Source organism: Triticum aestivum, chromosome 7B (assembly GCF_018294505.1).
Source record: "Triticum aestivum cultivar Chinese Spring chromosome 7B, IWGSC CS RefSeq v2.1, whole genome shotgun sequence".
NCBI classification, from domain to species: Eukaryota; Viridiplantae; Streptophyta; class Magnoliopsida; order Poales; family Poaceae; genus Triticum; species Triticum aestivum.
Window position 1 is genome coordinate 374,499,202 of NC_057813.1, and position 21,857 is coordinate 374,521,058.

A 21,857-nucleotide genomic window follows, 5' to 3' on the forward strand; every position below is an offset into this window, starting at 1 on the left:
TGGAGTTGAACCAAGGAGTTTGTAAGGGCAAGGAGATCGCCTACTTCGTGAGATCTACCCTAGTGAGGCAAGTCCTTCGTGGGCGATGGCCATGGTGGAATAGACAAGGTTGCTTCTTCGTGGACCCTTCGTGGGTAGAGCCCTCCATGGACTCTCGCAACCGTTACCCTTCGTGGGTTGAAGTCTCCATCAACGTGGATGTACGATAGCACCACCTATCGAAACCACGCCAAAAACATCCATGTCTCCAATTGCGTTTGCATACTCCAATCCCATCCCTTTACTTCCTTGCAAGTTGCATGCTTTACTTTCCGCTGCCCATATACTCTCTGCATGCTTGCTTGATATGTATTGTGAATGGTTAAAGTTGTGCTTAAACTCCATCTAAACTTTGAAAACTTAAAAACTGCCAACTTTGTGTGTTGAGGGTCTATTCACCCCCCCCCTCTAGACACCTCTTCTCGATCCTTTCACACACATTTCTGACCACGGACCTGTTTGCCGCATATCACACACATATTGCTTAGTTGAACCATTTCCATTGTGTTGCGCAATAAAGGCTGCAAAGAGGGATCTACAACAGCAAGGTCTATCAAGGTCTTTGTTTTGTAATTTTATACATTTCTTGTTTTTTGAACACATGTTGATTGGCTTGAAGAAGGTCTATCTCGTTACTTTTTGATAATTGTTTATACGCGGCAACTAGTATGCATTTTTTAAAGTTTTTTGTATGAACAGAATCACACACGAACTTACTATAGTAACCGTCTGTGTTATAATTTCTCATCGCACACAGTTCACCCGAGTGGGTTGTTTGCTGCGTATCACACACATCTGGTTTACACGAATCGTTTGTGTTCTTTTGGCTGATCGCAAATGCCGCATATCACACACATCTTGTTAAGATGAACTGTTTCCATTCTCTTGCCTAATCAAAAATAGTTTGTCCGAGTGAACCGTATGCTTTATATCACACACACCTTCATCTGGCTGACCGTTTCTGTTGCATTCCCTAATAGCACACCATTCATGAGAGCGAACTGTATGCCGGATATCACACACACATTGATATGGCTTCCCATTTCTGTTGTTCTTCCTCGTCGCAAACAGTTATGTTGGATCAACCGTATGCCCAGCATCGCACACGCAAGTAAAATCTGAACTGTGTTTGATGTGTCCACCATCGCAAATGGTTTACACATTTTTGATGGGTTTTTTACACCACCATTTGCGATTATTGCATCGCACACAGTTTTCTCGAAGGGTCTCTGATCGTAGTGTCGCCTTAGTAGCATCTTGCAGTAGTGTTGGTTGCAAGCGTACGGTCTTCACAATCTGACAACGCTTCATCGAGAGCTAATCATCATAGGAGAATTAGAGGGAGGAGAATAGAACCACACCGAGCTTCTAATTTTAAGTATTAGAGGAACCAGGTCTAGTTCTAATTAGATTAATTAGGATCAACTAGAACTAGAACTAGATGAACTAGAGGAGGCTCCAAAACTTGTGTCCCAATTGTGGCCAAAACCTCTAGTATATATAGGTTGAAGGGGCAAAGGAGGGGCGCCACAAGGAGGGAAGGAATCCTCTCTCCTTGTCCGTCCAAGAGGAGGGGGATTCCCCCTCCCTCCTATCCATGGAGAGGGAGGCGCCACCCCTATTGTGCCCTTGTGGCCCAATTCTCTTTCCACTACTTGGCCTTTTAAGGCTCATTGATATTAAATTAAATATAAAAGCCTCCTAACAATTACTAGAGGATTTTATTATCAATTTAACATCACTGCAAACATTTTCCACCTATATATTATTTACTGGTAATACCCGGTATTGCCAATAAACTCTAAAACCGTTCTGGTGACCCCGAAACGCTTCCATTCCTCTCGGAACTATTCCGAATATTAATGAAACAATTACACAAATAAATCCTTGATACTCTCGTCCTACGAACACTTAGCAGATCGTGATTACCTTAAGCTTGTGACCCTCTAGGTTTAGTAAATCATAGACATGAACGAAACTCCTTCGTTCAATGACCGATAGCGAACCGTGGACGCCCATATCGAACCTTATGATTACATGAATGACATTCAAGTGAACCTTTGGTCATCATGTGATGTTCCCTTTGCTTCATGATGTTTACAAAACCAAAGATGAGATATGTCGGTATCCTCTTGAGTCATGCACATGCTCACTATATCGGTCTCCTCGTTACCGGTTCTGTTCTTCTTTCTTGTTGACGTGTCCAGGAACCCTGTGACATCGTCACATGTGTCTAATCAAACGATGATGGATGCCTTCACACGGAGAGGGCCCTAAGAATATCTCTCCACCGTCGAAGGAGCAAATTCCACTCTCGAGCTATCTAGTCCCTTGTCGAACTATTCGATGAACCTGTAAGTTGTCGTTATGATCACCTAGTTAGAGATGACATTTGAGAAACCCCAAAGTTCATCATACGGTAAGAATTGACTATGATACTCTCATGGTCTAAGGAAATAAATCACACGTTAACACTCTATTTTATAAAAATTGACTTTTGACAATATTATATCAAAGTATAACAAACAAGTTTGGGTCGATTCATTATGATCGTTCTTCTAACATCATACTCTCAATGATGTTTTGAGACTATCATTACACTTCGTAATATCTCAGGAACCAAAAAGCATGTTCACAAACAACACTTGAGCTAGTCTTAGAGGTGAGACTAGAAATCTTATTTTACCGTTTATCATTCCACACGTGCATATGAGTTTTCCACTGAATCGCATATTCCAGGATCATGGCAGTTATAGCATAGAATATAAACTCTTAATTATGAACATAGAAGACAATGTTATTGCCTCTAGGGCATATTTTCAACAAGGTTATGTACTAGTAGCTATGTGTTTGATCCGTCTCTCCCATGTTCTTGATGGATTCCGATCTTGATTGTATCATGAGCTTGATTAATAAAGTTGGATCCTATGATGTTCATCTCCCTCTATTTTTTATGGTGAATTAAGTCTTGCTCTTTGAAGTTTCTTTATGTTGGATTGAATATTTTGGATTTGAGATCACATGATGCATGTCTAGTAGTTAACTTGCAGGTACCCGTGGTGATAGTGGGGTAATCTAGGCATAAAGGTTGAATGAAACTACCCATGACACTTTGGGGTGGTTCAATAGATTGATAGGAAAGACAACTTTGAGGTGGTTTTTTACCTACGCAATTTCATCATACTTTCTCTGTTATAATAGAAACTTTGTAGTGATTCTTTGCTGCACTTTGCAGGATTATCATGATGTTCAATTATGTTAATAATGTTGAGAGATTGCACTAGTGAAAGTATGAACCCTATACCTTGTTGCTATTTTTATTTATTCGGATTATAGAAATATATATCTACCATCCATATTACACATATATCACCCTCTATTCACAAAACTAGTGCACCTATACAATTGAAAATTGTATTGGGTGTGTTGGGGACACAAGATATTTCTTGTGTTTGATTGCAGGGTTGCTTGAGAGAGAACCATCTTCATCCTACACCTCTGAAAGCACAAGTGCTCCCTAGGTGATTTTGGTAATTAATGTCAACATGTCTTTTGTTGGACAAATGGTTTTATTTAGTATATTTCAGACAAGTTCAACAGTGGAGTGGCAAGGAAAAGTGGATGTGGAACCCCGTCCAAATGAGAAGGACAAAGATTGGCAAAATCTCAAGACTCTTCATTTCTATTTAAGTGATCCAAGATCACATTGAGTCCATAGGAAAGCCAATACTACTAAAAGGGGATGAGGCATTTCTTAATGGTCTACTTGCTCAAAGTGCTTAGTGATATTGCTCCAAAACCCTCAACCACTTTCTCCATCCAAATATGTCCAAACCCTAATTCCAAACTCGGCCCCACTGATACTTTCTACCCGGAGCCACCCAGTTCATTTGACATAGCCACTGCCAGAAACCCTAACGATTTGGTCACACCGATACAGATCTTGGTCCAACAGAGATGGCCTTGCTAGCGCTTTGTGATCTATTGCATTCACTTCGGTCTCACCAAGTTGATGCAATCGGTCTTACCAAGTTGGCTTGACGGATTCTCTGTTGCTTATTGCCTCACTTTAGTCTCACCAAGTTGATGCAATCGGCGCCACCGAGATGAAGTTTGCCCTAAGTCCTAGCAGGTGGTTCTTTCTCAAAAAATGAATGGTGGAAGTATAGGCACGTTCTGATGGATCTCCTCATTGAGGAAGAAGGGGTGGAGGGGTATATATAGACTCCACACAAAATCCAACCGTTACACACTTTTGACTCATCTTGGTGGCATTGATTAGTAAACTCGATGGCACCAATCTGTTCAAAAATATGAATGTTCGGAATCTCAGTGCGACCGACTGGAACAACTCGGTGGGACCAATGTGACTCATGTGTTGAGATCAAGAGATTCCATTCCAACCATTTGAACCTTGATGTCTAGCCTTCCCCGAGTTGCTTTCCACTCAAGTCCCTCTTCCACCATAGCCAAATCTGTGATAGAGAGTTGAGTGTTGGGGAGACTATCATTTGAAGCACAAGAGCAAGGAGTTCATCATCAACACACTGTCTATTACCTTTTGGAGAGTGGTGTCTCCTAGATTGGTTAGGTGTCTCTTGGGAGCCTTCGTCGTGATGTGGATTTGAACCAAGAAGTTTGTAAGGGCAAGGAGATCGCCTACTTCATGAAGATCTACCCGAGTGAGGCAAGTCCTTCGTGGACGATGACCATGGTGGGATAGACAAGGTTGCATCTTCACGGACCCTTCGTGGGTGCAGCCTTCTGTGGACTCGTGTAGCCGTTACCTTTCGTAGGTTGAAGTCTCCATCTACGTGGACATATAATAGCACCACCTATCAGAACCACGCCAAAAATTCTCCGCGTCTCCATTGCGTTTGCACACTCCAATCCCATCCCTTTGCATTATTGAAACTTGCATGCTTTACTCTTTCCGCTGCCTATACTCTTGTCATGATTGCTTGAGATGTATTGGATGCCCTTTAATATGTGCTAAACTCCACCTTAACTTGAAGAAATTTAAAACTGCCATTTTACTTGTTAAGGGTCCAATCACCCCCCCCCCTCTAGACCCATCTAGGTCATCCACTTGAGGGAAATTTGTTGATGCCCTACAAAACTCTGCGCTTGGAGGCCCAACAAGGTCTACAAGAATAAAGTTGCATAGTAGACACCAAGGACGCATGGCTAGCCAATCAATGGCACCAAAACCCTAGCCTGGAGCAACCCGAGGTAAGGGAAGGGGGCATGTGTCCACATCGTAATTGGCAATCCAAGCATGCTAGCTCCGATAAACATGATGTTCAATCTTCATGGAAGAAAGATCGATCAAGCGGCAGATCCAAATCGCCGTTGGACACAATACTTTACGAACCTTGTGCAATCTACTCCACTTCCCTGGATAAACCAGAACCCACAAGCTCAGAAGTTGTTGGATCATAAGGTAGGTAGCGAAAGGAGGAATAGAGTTCCTGGACAACCCTAGCAATTTGATAAGCCAAGGTGCAGCGACCAACCATAATCAAGGGCACCACCTGCCCTCAGCCAGGAACGTCCTCATGATTTATGTGATCCACTCCTCATGGAATCAACAAAAAAGAGCACTTCGAGAGATCTGTCATATCATGTTGACTGTACGACGACATTGGCCAACAGATGGTTGGGCATTCTGATCACCTTTGGTCATCAAGACCAACTGATAGGAGTCCACAACCGAGGAGTCGCGGCTCTCGTCCTCGGCCCTATAATTGATGACTATTGATTGCCCAAAGTTCTAATGGACGGAGGCAGTTGCCTCAACCTCGTCTACGAGGATACTTTGCAAAAAATGCAGTTTGACAGATCCTGTATCCAGCCGAGCAAGACCACCTTTAAAGGTATTGTCCTAGGAAAAGAGCACGGTGCATTTGGTAAGTCACATTGTACGTGGTGTTCGGGACACCCGACAATTACCGGGCCGAGGAGTTAAATCTTCACATAGTCCCATTTCGGAGTGGCTACCACGCGTTGCTCGGGCGATCTGCGTTCACTAAGTTTCACGCCATGCCTCATTAGGCATACATGAAGCTAAAAATATTTGGACCCAACAGCATGATTACATTAAATAGCAACCCAGACTGATTACTCAAAGCCAAGGACAAGACCACAACTTTGGCTCTAGAAGTAGAATTTGAGGCCTTAACTGTCGAGGAATTATCCGAGCAATGAGAAACCGTCGACAAGGATGATGTTGTCCTCAACAAATGATCAAAATCAACGTCATTTAAACCAGCCGATGAAATTGTCAAATTTCGAGTTCACCTCAAGGATCCCTCTAAAACGGCCTCATCGGAACTCACCTGGATGCTCCGCTGGACAAAGCATTGTGTGGTTTTCTTCACGAGAATCGGGACATCTTTGCCTGACACCCTTCTGATATGCCAGGCATCCCAAGAAACCTTGCAGGGCACAGCCCAAATATCATTGAGAGTTTCAAACCAGTTAAGTCGGCACTTCGAAGGTTCTCTGAACCAAAGAGGCAATCAATGGGAAAGGAACTGGCCAAATTACTAGAGGCCGGATTCATCCGAGAAATAAAGTATTCAGACTGGTTAGCAAACCTTGTCATGGTACCTAAGAAGGACAAATCCCGGCGCATGTGCGTCAACAAGGCTTGCCCAAAGGACCCCTTCCCATTGCCATGAATCGACTAGATCATCGACACTACAGCTGGGCATGACCTCTTGTGCTTTCTCGATGCATACTCGGGCTATCATCAAATAAAGATGAAGGAATCCTACCAGGAGGCCACCGCATTTATAACTCCCTATGGTCCGTTCTTCTTTAACACAATGCTCTTCGGGCTCAAGAATGTTGGCTCAACCTACCAGCGGATTATACAAACATGCCTATAGCCATAGATTAGCAAGACAGACGAAGCCTATGTGGACGACGTGGTTGTTAAAACCAGTCAGTCAAGCACACTCATCGATGATCTACGGGAAACGTTCAAAAACCTCCGAGCATACAACATCAAGCTCAATCCGTAAAAATGCGCCTTCCGCGTTCCGCCCGGGAAGTTGCTCAACTTCATTGTCTCCCATCAAGGAATCGAGGCGAACCTGGATAAGATCAAGGCACTAGCGCGACCGAAAACACCCACTGAGCTCAAGGATATCCAGAAGCTGGTAGGATGTGTCACCTCCCTGAGCCGGTTCATTTCACACCTCAGTGAAAAGGCACTCCCCCTTTACCGGTTGCTTAGACAGATCTGGAGCTTCAAGACTGTCGAGGCCAGCGCGGCTCTGGAAGAAAACTAAACACTAGTAGCCACCAATCCGGCCTAGCAGCCCCCTACCCTGGTGAACCAATGTTGTTGTACACCTCAGCAACCAGCCAAGTGGTCAGCGTAGTTCCGGTCGTTAACCGAGACATGGATGGCCAGAAGCTAAAGGTGCAAAGACCGGTTTACTATGTTTCCGAGGTGCTTAGCCCATGTAAAACGAGGTATCCACATTACCAGAAAATAGCATATGCAGTCTTTATGGCTTCTCGGAAACTTAGGCACTACTTTCAGGAGTGCTCAATAATCGTAGCCTCGGAAGTACTGTTGAATGACATCATCAATAATCATGATGCCACCAGCAGGATCGCAAAATGGGTCGTCGAGCTCCTCCCTTTCAAAATCCTGTATCGACCAAGTTGGGCTATTAAATCCCACGTGTTGGTCGATTTCGTTGCCGAATGGACGGAACCCAAGCTCCATAGAGAGCAAGGAGGGAAAACAATTTGGTTGTTGATAAGAAGGGAAAGGAGGGATAATCGTTTTACTCCAATTCCTCAAGGATTTTCTCTTACTGTCAAATTTAGAGGAGATAAGTCCAACACTATCCGCAAAATGGCATAGGATGTTCCATGCATGTTGAACAAACTCCATGAAACTAGGGTGAAACTCCAAAAGATTTTAAAGCGACAGATCTGGGTTTTGGAATTATCATGTTGATAGAGACCGTGATGGGCAATGCTCGGAGATGTAGCGGGAAAGGGTTTTTGGAATGGTATTAAGGAAAGAGGGGGTCCGGTACTCCCCCCTCAAAAAAAAGAGGGGGTTCCGTGGGCCGAAGAAAAAACCCGGTCCAATTGCTCTGAAGGGGCTCTTGTTGCGCTTTGAGTTGAATGTAGGCCCATTTTTTTGCCAGAATCTGGGGATTCTCCCAGAATCCGACCCCTACCCAACTTCTTCCAGAATCTTTGAGCCTCATTTGTTTTACAATCCTATCTAGTTATGGTCTAATTTAATAGGATTGTAAAACAAATGGGGTTCAAAGATTCTGGGAGAAGCTAGGTAGGGGTCGGATTCTGTCAAAAGAACTGGGCCGTAGACCCGGGCCAAGATGGGCATTTAAATTAGGCCCAAGGCACCAACCACATTGTTGAAGATGTTCATTCATGTAAGTTTCCTCAAGCATGTTCATGTTTACTCCGTTCTGTAAAAGCTGAAATCACCCATGCGGACCCCAGCCGGTCAAAGAATTCCGAGCGATGATCGCCATTACAAGTGTTAACAAGATGCCAACTTTGAGCAGAGAAGCGCGAGGTAAGATGAATGTGAAAGGCGAAGGGAGGAGAGTTCATGACAGCACCACCACGAAGCAGGCGCCATGCCAGAGTTACCAATCCAAGGCTGGAAGCAGAAATGGTCAAAACGCTTGTTGGCTTGTGGGCAAAGCTTTGCAAGTACACATGATGTTAAAAGGCTACAGGCGTGACCGTTGTTTCTATGTTCCTTTGAAAATTTACAAAACAAACTTGGCCATTTTCTGACATGATCATGTGAGCGTGCCAAAACAAAGCTCCCCTGTAAGCAACTTCGACCAGCAGTTTCTGAACTACTCCATCCAATCCAAAAAAAAAGTGTTGTGGCTTTAGTTCAGCTTTAGCTCAAATTTTAAACTAAAGCCACGACACTTTTTTTGGATCGGATCGAGTAATATATTAGCTAAAACATTATACGTATATTACTACAAAGGAAAATGGTTCTGTGCTCCTAATAGTTAATTTACTAACTCGTACTACTATTTTCTTTTGTTCGAGCATACGGTATAATAGTATATGAACAAAGTATGTAACAAACATTTCAGCAAAGCAACGAATGGGATTTTCTTTGCGGAGCTTATGCCATTATCTGTCCACTCTATGGTAACTTTTTGTAAACTCATCCTCTATTTTCTTTCTACAAATGACGCTACGATCTACCGAACATCCAGATAAGAGTTGCTTCACCAGCCAATCCCACAAGGAAAAGACTACTGAACAACAAGCATACAACACAAACGAACGAAAGAATGGCTGCATTATTATTTAGGTACTAATAAAGGGCCGGAGACCATCGCCATCCATATCTATCTACCATTCAAGACGGCAAGGCCTTCTTCTTCAATGCCTCTATATCCACTGGCCACTGCATTGCATTCCTCTCTCCTCTTCTTCCTCAAACCGATGATGCCTTGGGGTGCAATGCTGCTCCGACGACGATCGTCGCATTGCAATTGGGGTGGATGAACCAAGTGTTGCTGCAATGCCTGTCGTTCACGTTTCTGAGAACTCCCCGAATATGTTGAGGCATCCGTCCCAGCGTCCTTGGTCCCTTGCTTCCCAGTACCCACCTTTGTAATGATATGTCCCGTCCTCAGCGTCCTGCTCAAACCATCGAGGCTTCCAACCATTGTCTTGAAGTTTAGTTGACTGTGATGAAAATAGATATAGTGAAACTGCATGGCAAGTGATTTATACTAGCCAGTACCAACTTTCTCAGACAGACAGCAAGCAAGGGAGGAAGAGATCATACCATTCTTTGCCGCCGTTCCAACCTCAACTTCTCTGCATTTGCCTTCTCATACTCACCGTTCTCTAAATGCCGCTGGTCTGGTCTTAGCCGTGAATCAGTAGGGGGGAGTTTCTCCTTTACCATGGTCAAAAAATTACGTTATTTAGGTCTTGACAGAATATTATGGATTATGGAGTATTTACGCATATAGATTACAACCACACCAATACCTGAAGCTCTGGGGTCAGCTCATTCAATGTGATCGCAAAAGAAGATAGATTGTAACGAGTTGGGTTGGGAGAAGGTTTGTTCTTTTCCCAAAGTAGGGAGGCACCTTGCAATTGATCGGCGCTCTTGACCTTGGAAGTATCTAAATTGCTATAGTACATACTTTCGTCCCATTTTCCTATTAAAAATGAAGCCTTCTTTCCATCATTGTCCTCCACGAAGCCTTGTACCTTAGGAAATTAAGGTGTATGCAAGGAATGAACAGAGATCCACCAGAAACAGTTACACATTCACAAATTCAAATAGGGGAAAACTGTTTACAATAGCATTCAGGCTAAACAGCATGGCTGTAAACGTAATGTGTAATACCACTACTTTAATATGTAAGCACCCCATTACAAGCCATTGGATCATCATGAGAATGAAATAGTTTCATCGTATCTACACACATTTGGTCAATTAATAATTCTAGCAAAATTGATTCTAGGGTTCAGGGCAGGGGTCTGTAACCTTGCATTGAAAGTTTGGACGAGATATTTACACGACCTATTCCTTAAATAAAGTGATACAGGAACGTGCTTTGCTCATTAAATCCATGAAAACTACGCATTAACTATCCATGTGTCTGCATCCTAGTCCAAGTAAATATGCTACACTAGGCCACTTACGGTATGACTAACACAGATTGGTCAGAAACTCAGGAGGTACTGTGCTCAGAGGAATACAAGGTGCTATTCACATCTCTCACGATAAAATATAAGATGACCTGTAAAAAAAAGGAGGCAAAGAAAAACATACTAGGTGAGGATTGCGGTCAAGCAGCGATGGCTCTTTGAACTTGAGTTTACATGAATACTGCCGATTCCCCTTAATGTGCATAATTCCATGATGGTTGCAGTACAGCTTCCCAAGGATGAGGTTATTAATAGTTGTTGTCACCTGAAAACGCATCACCATGTGACAGGCAGAATTCAGTTTTGAATATAGTTCCAATCCGTGAGTGTCCCGTCTTATCATGCCACCCACCTTACTCCACTTGAAGATCTCACCGTCATCAAATTCCACTGTCAAAACGCCAACAGGATCAACTTGAATTGACTGCCCCCAGAACTTGGATTTTACATTGCTGTCGCCCCAGAATTTCCAGCCCTTGCCTTCAGAGTGGCAGGCAATCAGCATTGGATGATGACTAACCTATCCATGCAAATGATGAACAGCAACATGCTGCAATTAAAAGCCTCACAAGCACAGTTTCAGACTATTAAGATACCAATGTTCAGTTCCCAAGTTAACAAAAGAGGCATGGTGTATTAAACAGAAGAAATTGCATGATTTTGGACACAAATATATCCAACAGCTTTTGACTAAACAGACTAAGTAAAACAGAGTTTTTTGCACGAGTAGAAGAAAGAATACTAACTGACCTTCTCGGCAAAAAAGCGGATCCTTCTATCAGGAAAATCAGCTTCATAAGTCTCTCCTAACAATGGATTGAATGGTTTGCAAGGTCTCGCGACAGATGAAGCATAGCCAGAGATCGCAAAAGCAGCTACTTTCAGGATTCTCATGAGGCTATTCCCCTAAATTTCAAATGCAATAGATACATGAGTAAAATTTGTAATAACACTTCACAACCTCAGCACATGGAAATTTCAAACAGAAGAAAACTACCAGATAAAAAATACAATATGTATAAAGACAAATATCCACTGATCTGTGTTACTAGATAAACTGCCCCATTCATAATAAATTTGTGGCAGAACTCAATCAACGTTAACACTATTCCGTAATCGATGTTAACTCCCATGTGGCCACAAACAAGAAAAACAACTGGTGACTACTGTTACTGCTCCGAAAACACTAATCATAAAACAGTTGAATATCCTAGAAATTCAAGACCATAAACGTATAAGTGATCTTACCACTTTTCCATATTCATAGGCTTGATCCAGAAGGTAGGAATATTCGAAATCTTCAAAGCACTTTTGGAGGGATGAAAGTGGCTCGTTGAAGTAAACTGGAAGGCATACTCGTGTCAAATCCTTGCCAACACTATCTTTAATAATGGACCAAAGGCTGATTCCTTTCTCTTTCTCAGTAGGTTCTGGTAGTTTACTCCGTCGTTTGATTTCAGGTAGCATGTTGTTAGAATCTTGAATTTGGATATCCACAACTTCTTGGCCACCTGGATTATCTATGTTAGTAGCACTGTGTACACCACAATCTGTGGAAGCTGACATTGTTGAAGATCTGCTGTTTGATTCTGTGAAGTAGTCTGCAGCATCAAAGAATGTAGAGCCCTCTTCACAAGTCAATTCACCACCATCTTGCTTCTCAAATTCATCAGATTCTGTCGTGCTGTATTCTGGGCAAAAAACAAATCACTGGATCATTAGAAAAGCTAATGCAAGAGCATGGGATAACTCAGGCATGCTGATTATAGGCCATAGTGTAGTAAACTTGCAACAGCCTCCGGAAAAATAAAACTTGCATCAGTTTCCACTAAAAATAACTTGCAACAGTTTCTTTACTTTCTTTAGGAAATAAGGCAGCACATATAAATAATTCAGACAACTAAATGAGAAAGGTTAAAAAGCATCCAGCAGAGACAGTTGAAAGAAGGGCGCAAGCACCACATAAGTAGATGCATGCAGCTAACACAGTGCAGTAATTTGATCAGTATGTGTAAGAAATCATACCACTAAAATTTCCATGACGGGAACTAGAAAATTCATTTTTTGTCAACGCCCCCTGTATTATATTTCCATCTTTACCTTCCTGCACAAATAGGCGTGTAATACACTATGTAAAATTCCTGCAGGAAAAAAGAGCAGAGTAACCTTTCAAGGAGAGTAACCTTTGCAAAGTTAAGTAAAAGGTTCCATACGAGATTTACTGATAAGCAAAAACATATGACCAATAAGCATATGATGTAGCTCCACTATTTAGGTTCAGGCATTAGCAGTTCCTGCTACCTATCAATTCCATACAAGCATTTTGTCTTAGAATTTTGCATGGCCTCAAAAGAAACATACGCAGCCATTCTTACCTCAAAATGGTGTCTGCTGGATCCGAACAAGCTTAGATGATCGTCATAGCGTAGCTTCAGTTGCTTTCTGTAGCTTGAAAACTCCGAAAGCATAATCTGTTCGCAGTCCTGTATAAGACTCTCGTTTAAACCATCCTGGTGCATCCGATTTCGAAGCCTTGCAGTGGAAACTGAAATATCACTCTGCACAAAAGTTATTCTTCCACTGAGTGACCTGAGCGAATAAACACTCCTCGCCAAGATCAAGGCCTCGATCCAAGCAACACGGTCATCTTTTGAATCTGTCTTCAAATGAAGTGTCTTTGTGGGAGAAAATATGTAGAATCTCCTGTCGTCGGACTTGCTCTCCCGAAATGCGGACACCTAGAGACATGAGAACAAATTAGCACCACTATGTTACTCACAGGGAAACGTTGCACATGGAAATGAAGAGAACCTCCTGATATGAGACGCTACTTGTCAAGGCCAAAAATGGAGCATATAGAAAGCCTGGAATCTATCGAACTAATAGATGAGCGCTTCGATGTTTATTCCGTTAACAACCAAGAGGCAGACAAAGTAGAGGACAAAAAGCAGACACAAGAAAATGATTTGGTATTCCAAGAGAAATCATGTGATTCGGTTCCCTCCCTCTACCTTCAGCTTCAATTAAAGGGTAAAGGAAGGCAAGCAAAGGAGCATCTAACAGTCAACAAGAAAATATTTGGGGATGAGGAGAGGGGGTGAGGGGGATCGAGAAAATAGGAGAACCAAACGACCTATGCAGCTCTTGAAGGTCCACGAGGTCCCCCTAATTCAATCCAAGTTGCACACAGGTCCCCCGTTTTAGTCCCTCTACCTCTCTATGTGACCACTTAATTTTAACTGTACATCCTTGAATTCCTGGGACCCATGTCCAATTGTATTGAAAAGACCCGGTGCTAGCTAGTACTTCTACTACTGCGGGTGCAGCAGCAGCAGCAGCAGCTAGTAAAAGGGGCTCGTGGAAAAGCAACCTCAGGACCAGTACAAGCCAATAATGCAAAATTCAAAATTGCAACAAGAAATTCCCTGAGCATATCCTCTAACCACCTCTTCCCTCCGATTGTTCGACTTGATGATACTATTAAAGATTAACCATGTCACCATTGGACCACTTCTACCATGAAAGTAATAAGACAGAGACTAGCGGCTAAACTTCGTTGTCTTTGCAGCGGTAGCAACTAGCAAATGACATCATTATCAGAAGCTGCAACACACAAACCTTAGAAATTTGACCAAATCTGTGGAAAGTACAAGGCCTCCATGTCCAGAGATGTGCCTGTGGCTGCGTGATAGAGAAAGCTAGCTATGGTCTCTTTTTGGGGGAGATTACACTTGAGGGGGAGAAAAATAGCAATGCCTTTTTGTTCATTTGTGGTGAAGCTAGATAGAGCTAAATTTGGACAAGAATTTGCGGGTGGTACTGGACCACGGAAATGGTGATTGGTTAATATAAAATCCAACCTGTTGATAATAAGCAATTGGTATAAAACTTAAAATGTCCATCCAAATCACGAACAAACCACAAATCGGTTAGAAACCTGCGTCGAAACACAAAGACTTTTCAAGCATTTTGATTGATTCCCTGATCACCTCTATTAAGCACCGACGAGAAAAAAAAACATCGGAAATTTCAAAGAGACAGGACATGAGATGAATAGTTTGGTACGACGATGCACCGCCGGCAAAATGACAAGGAATATCACGTCACTTCGATCCAGCGCTATGACGCGCTCTCCCACCAACCATTTCATCATAAACAAGGCGAAAGCGCGTTCACCGATGCAAGAACTGGGAAGGGATTAACTAATAAACCTCGGGGAATCTGAGCATTTGATCCAGGGACGCAATGCAATGTGCCAAACGAAGCACTGGATCGAGGGGTAAGCACAAGAAAATTCAGAAGAAGAAGAAATCGCACGGAGTAAGAGACGGGGTTGAAACGATCGATCAGAAATGCGGAGGCGAAATCTGGAGAGGAAATGGAAACAGAACTGCCCCCAGCCCCACCATGAGGCGGGTGCACACGGACGCCACAAGGCGACGAGGAGAGGAGAGGAGAGAAGGCAACCACCGACCTTGAGGCAGACGACTCCGACGGGCTTCTCCGGGCGGCGCCCCCCGGCGATCCTCGCGGACGCGCCGCCGATCAGCCTGACCTCCCCGTCGTCAGCGATCCGTCCCGCCGCCTCCCCGCCCCCCGCGTCGGCCCGAATCTTGGAGTAGGAGAGCACCCCGTCGCGGAGCGAGAACCAGCGCTCCCGCCACCCGCGGCCGTAGTTGGTCCACTTGTGCAGCACGCCGGCCACCGCTACCGACCCCGGCCCCGGCGTAGCGGTGGCCGCGGCGGGCTCCGGTGCCGGCGTGGGCGACGCTTCGGGCTGCGGCGGCGCGGAGGAGAGGCAGCAGAGCGCGTGGTGGTGGTGGTGGTGGTGGTGGCTGCTGCTGTGCGTCATCGTCGTCGGCTCGACGACGGCGAGGGGAGAGAGGGGGGGACGGGACGCGACGCGACGCTTAATTTAGGAGCGGTTGGATGCTATTTATGTGTGGGTCACTCTGTCTCGGTGGGTGCTCTGCTCCCTCTTCATCTTGCTCTTCCTTAATTACTTATTGAAATACTTATAAGATCGATTTAGATCACTAATATATAGTGATCTAATCGATCTTATGTTTCTTTATAGAGGAAATACTTATTACTGATGTATCTTTTTCATTAGAACTATATATTCCCTGAAGGGGCTTTTTGATCAAAGAATCCTTCCTAGGTTTTGTCGTTTGATTCATAGGATTCAAATTATAGATCAAAATTCAATAAAATCATTTGTGCTAGATTTCATGAAAAATCTAACATGCCCTACAATCTCTTAAAAAATTGTTTATTTTTTTCCGAAAAAAATTTGTTTATTTCATGTGATGCAATCAAACAAACTTAAATCCCATGGGAGTCATTCTTATATTTTTTAGTCCTTCGTCTTTTACAATTTGGTGACTCAAAAAGGCCTGAACACTAATAATTACATGGATTATAGCCCCCGCTACGAGGTGCCTAAGTAAAACGTGTCACCCTACAGCGTCATACAATGATACAAAACACTTCGAGCTAAGGAATGCCTCTTCATGTTTGTAGTTCTATATTAATTTCAAAAGGAGAAGAACGATCCATAAAGCATGGCCATGTCATGCCCCTTCTCTTCTCTAGTTCTCTTGCACGTAGGATTTTTCAGGACACGCGAAGAGCGAGAGGATATATTTCGTCCCATACAAAAAGAACTCACCAGGATTAAGAGAAGCAAGATGCGGCAATACACCAATAGTAATACATATAGGAAGAAGCAACTTTGCGAAAACAAAAATAGTACCGCCAAGTCACAACCATGCCAAAATGTACTTTCTTCACCTCTCGCTTCTTGTTGTTGGAAGTAAATAAGTTTTTTTTAAGCTTCTTCAACTCACTTATTGTTAAAATTCCAGCCAAATGAATTATCTAATGTCTCACTGCCATAAACAGGAAGTATTACTTAGTTAAGCCTACATGGGGTTATATTCTTATATGAAATAATAACATCTGTCAAGTTGGTTGTCATATGTACACCTAACAAAAAGGGTTAGGAACTGATTTAAGATACGTTTCTTCTTCAAAAGCCATGGGATCAAACCTGCACACTATTATGATTTTTTTTAAATGAGACACACATAGGAGGGAGAGAGAGAGAGAGAGAGTAGGGTGGGAAGCAAGGACATATATCCCGCTTATTGCACTACATGCAAGGGGGCATGCACAGGATGTCATAGGGATCAGGAGTGCTTCACGTGCTATGACTAGATTTAGCGGGCCTCAATGCACACTCGCTTTAGGCTGGTCATAGTTCGAGTAACATAGGTAGTAACATAGATGCCACATAAGCAAAAATATTGATGTGGCAAGTAATTAATGAGGAGAGAGGCACCTAATATGTATTATGTTTTTTAAGCATACCTATTTTAGATTTATCATCAAATAAAGTTTCTAACCATATAATTTTTATGTCACATTATACATGTTTATATTAGTCAAATTGAAGACCCAAAAACCTATGCCCGACTTATAAACCCAACTGTAGAAAGTAGTTAAAATGTACCACTAGGACTATAACATGTATTTAGTTAGTCAAGTCGATGATCAAAAACTACTCGCACGCCCTATACACCCGGACGAAGGAAGTACAGTAGTAACCATGGTGATGAGTGTACCATGCTAGCCTCGGCAAACTCGAGAGCTCACGCGTTTCCACGATGAACACTAATAAGTTGTTTAGAAAGGATAGTACTTAAAGATGCCTAATACGTCAATAAAAACATAAATGTGCCTAGTAGTTATAGAAACATGCATAAATGCAAATCAAATGTTCATGTTCGCTCAAAGCCCGAGCAAACTCGGAGCTTTCCATCTTACACACTTTCGCAGTGAACACTAAAATTGTAAAGCACCATTGTCTAACAGTTCTACAAAATACATAAATGCAGACCAAATGTCCATGTTCTATATATTAACCTTTTTTTGTGGGGTGGGGGGGGGGCAATCTCAATACGAAAAGTTCTTTTTTATGCTTTGGCATCCAATCTTTGCAGTGAAGACTAACCAATCCCTTGTAACTCTGACCTTGAAATGCATAAATTTTCTAAGATGCAGTTTGAAATGAAAGGAGAAGAATTATTATGAAACATCGCCATTTTACAGAAGGTACCATGAATGTCGAAGCAACAAAACGTACCAATCACTTTCCAAACGGTGGTTTGCTTAGAAGAAAAACTTTCCACAGATTTTAATTTGGTCAAGGTGTGGCGCGTGTGCATGTCTGTGTATGCCTTGCTTTGCCGGCATGTGTGACCAACAAGCTAATCAGTCATTGATAGGATGGAACGAAGAGCGTGTCAGTGTGAATATGTGTATCCTGAGAGCATGGTTAATACTATAGTCAGTTGCCGGCTATATATTTTTGCCATATCATATATAGTCAATATTATAGCAAACATGTATAGTAGTTAACTGCAAATAGATATCATTTCATTAATATATGGTATATCTTAAACTCTCATAAAGTTTCTTGAAGCACGTGTTGCAGCTGTCTGTTAATTTACGATTCGTTTCTCTTCTCTCTCCCACAACTCATCGAAAATATACTACTCCAACTCATAAAAAATATACTACTCCCTTCTATAGCCCGCTTATACCACTTTATTATAATATGGATCAAAGAGAGTATTTAAATTCTTATAAAACGTTTATATATCTTATTATACTTGCTCTAATAAGTTAAGGAATAGATACCGGGCACACTCAAAATAGTCAGGTACCTTTACATGGTTGTATTTTCAACACTGAATTACGAAAGCCACATGATGAAAGCTATTGTAATAAGGCCAAGAGGGCAGCAGTAATCTAGGAGCATCATCGACTTCGTCAGGGCGGACGAACATGAAAAGATTTCTTTGTAATTCCAGACAAGACTGAAAAGCGAGTTTCATATAATATTCAGTTCATGATACTACATATCATTCTATAATCCCGTTAGTCAAACACTATTTTAAAGTTTGACAAAATCTGTATAAGAATGTATCAAGATGTACAATACCAGATAGACAATATAAATAACATTGTGAAATGCTCCTAAAATATACCTTTTTACGCCGAGTAAAGAAAAAACTCAGAGAGAGAGAGAGAGGAGGTGATGTGATGAAGTTTTAATAGTAACTGCTCTGGGATCTGGTCACGGTATGAGATGAGTTAATTAATTAGAGGACGGTAGGGAGATTAATTAAGTACTAGCATGGATCCGGTGAAGACGGAATTAAGTAGGCTTGGCCCATGTGTCATGAACAGGACAAGCTCCAACTCCAAAAAGTTCAAAAAAAAAAATTTACAGCATACTGGATCCTCCTAGTATGGAGTTGTTGATCGAGTTGAGAGATACCCATACCCGTTTGTTTGCAGTACATGTAATCTATATCTATATCTATACCTACTATTAAAGGGAGTAGATATTCTTGGTTTAGTTTCGCTTTGTTTCGTTCCGTTTAGGTGATTTTTTTTCTTTTTCGTTTCGTCCTGCCTCGAAGATTTTTATTATCCGAGGTGGTACTATTTTTTGACGCTGCGCAAGCTCGCTCACGTTCGCTTGGCTGGGCCAGTGTATGCGACCGAAGCCCATCCAGGCAAAAAACAAATACGGGCGTCTATCAATTTATGGGCTTTGCCTAAAAAAGAAAATCAATTTATGGGCTGCGAGTGGGCTCCTGAAAATCAAGTAAAAAATGAATGGGCTTCGTAATATCATTTGAAATATAGTTTACACAGTGGAGACTCGAACACAACACCTCTCAATTCAAAAGAACCTGCAGTAACCAATTCGAGGGTTTATATTGAATCACCCCAATATATGTTCTCTGATTGCTTGCAAGAGACTAAAAAGAATTGACCCTTAGATTGTGTGGTTGCCATGCAAAAAAAAAGAGAAATATTCCGGGGCATTAATTGCCGGCGAGGAGTCCCCTTGATTAAAGGGAGGGATCATGATGGGGCTGGATTTGTGTGTCTTTTAAGGATGCGTTTGGTTGAAGGTGTCGTATGAATGGGTTGGGACCGTTCAATTTTTTTGGGATTGAACCATTCAATTCATGTGTTTGGCTGAATATAAGTGGTGAGCTAATTATTTAGGTCGGGACCACCAGTCATGCTCACATAGTCATGCATGCAAAGGGTGTCCATTTGATTCGACCGATTTGGTTGGGTGGAACGGTTCAGCATCTTCATGGCATATTCTCTTTTTTTGGCTCGAACCATTCATGTGCTTTATAACCAAACATGTCTATTTTCTGAACGATCCCAACCCATTCATGACCGCCCTTGCAACCAAACGCACCCTAAAGGATGCGGGATTTGTGGGCTGCTAATGCACCCATAATTAACGGTTAACAGTTGCACAATTAAGGAAGGATTGCTGCAAGCCGACCCGTGTTATTAGGAAGAAAAGGAAAGAATTTAAAAGAAGAAATATGAAGTAGGAATTATTTCAGGCAGTGTGAAGGTCAAGTTAACAATTATTGATTTGTAGCCAAACATTTTGTGATTTTTTAATAAATTATATCCAATATTATGCATACTCATTTGATCTAAGGTTAATTTTGAATAACTTAAATATTCTTTTTTTGTCACGAATGAACCGATGAGCCAGCGGTACAACCGGTAAGTCGCTCATTCGTTTTTAAAACTATGATTAGATGGCCATGACGGGAGAGCACACCATAGTTCGCTGCCGGAAACATACCCAAGTTCATGCTAGAGGTGAAGAAGGAGGACGGTGTCGACAGTGAAGTGTATGCAGTTTGTGTTGACTCAAGTAATTGATGTCCTTCTGACTTAACTTAATTTGCTGAGTAGGAAATGCATCAGCTGATTTGTTAAGACATTTGTGTTGAAGCACATGAAGATGTATGTGACGCACAAGGAACTACAAGCCGGTGTAGGAAGATGTTTGTGAAATTGGCATGGTAGAGTGTGATGATCAAGCTCGCCGTCTTGGGATTGATGGCGTTTGTTGTAATAGGTGGGCAAGTGACCACCATCATGATGACATGGGAGAAATGGCAACCAAGATGACTCGTGAGGTCTGTGCGTGAGTTTGTTTCTCCCGTTGCAACGCACGGATATTTGTGCTAGTCTACATCTACGCTAGGGGACCATATTTTAAACACGGAACTTTCCACAGTTCACGGTAATTTCAGTACTAGTTTTACCTTTTTGAGTTGGTCAGTCGTATGTATACCGATGAGGAGTACTAGTCAGTAGTACGTCCAGCATGCGTTGGAAGCAAGGATTATGTATTTGGATATGATGTTCTCTCCGCCCGCGTGCAGGAACATGTTCCCTGCTACTGTATTTGGATATGATGTACATCACTCGATTACAAGTACTAGAGACTCGAAACTCACGCTTTTTGGGTGAGCACACATAAATACTACTCCCTCTGTTTTATAATGTACTCCCTCCGTTCCTAAATATTTATCTTTTTAAAGATTTAAATAGACTACCACATACAGATGTATATAGATATATTTTACAGTGTACATTCACTCATTTTGCTCCATATGTAGTCACTTGTTGAAAACTCTAGAAAGACAAATATTTAAAAACGGAGGGAGTAAGTTGTTTTTTTGACACTACACTAAAGTCAAAAAACGTCTTACATCATGGGATGGAGAGAGTAGTATGTGCCCGTGTACACTTTGCTTTACTCTTTCCGTTTCTTTTTAACTTTCAGTGATATAATTTTTACATTATACATCCATATACTATTAATCTTGTCAATAGTATAAGGTAGCCTCGAAAACACATTAGGCTTATATATCTGAATGGAAGGAGTATAAATTTTGTCTTAAGTCAAACTTCATCGTGTTTAATTTATCCATCTATGTGGACTTACCCCTTCGCTCTCGTATGCAAGGCACCCAAGCTCTAGGGTTTCTCTTGCCTCCCGTCGGTGTCGCCGCCTGTCTACCTCATCTCATGTGGTCTTACGACCATGGAGGTGGCGGGAGGGCTTCGTTTTTAGACGATTTTTGAATTTTTTTAGGGTTTATGCCCTACTCAGAGAGGCAAGGCGGTGGCAGCTCTTTCAAGATAGAATAAGGTTCTCCCCGTCTAGCCCACGTCCCGGGGGATCTGGTCGCTTCATCCTA

General features: G+C 42.3%; 1 protein-coding gene across 1 annotated transcript; it reads right to left on the reverse strand.

Moving 5' to 3' along the window:
- Window positions 1-9,143: 9,143 nt before the first annotated feature.
- LOC123156815 (oxysterol-binding protein-related protein 2A) lies at window positions 9,144-15,662 on the reverse strand. Its single transcript, XM_044574999.1, has 10 exons — window positions 15,221-15,662; window positions 13,122-13,484; window positions 12,772-12,850; window positions 11,995-12,437; window positions 11,497-11,652; window positions 11,099-11,266; window positions 10,871-11,011; window positions 10,075-10,302; window positions 9,866-9,979; window positions 9,144-9,762 (listed from the first exon to the last, which is right to left on the reverse strand). The coding sequence occupies exons 1-10, from the start codon at window positions 15,596-15,598 to the stop codon at window positions 9,607-9,609; spliced, it is 2,226 nt and encodes a 741-aa protein (XP_044430934.1). The 5' UTR covers window positions 15,599-15,662; the 3' UTR covers window positions 9,144-9,606.
- Between the last annotated feature and the right edge of the window lie 6,195 nt (window positions 15,663-21,857).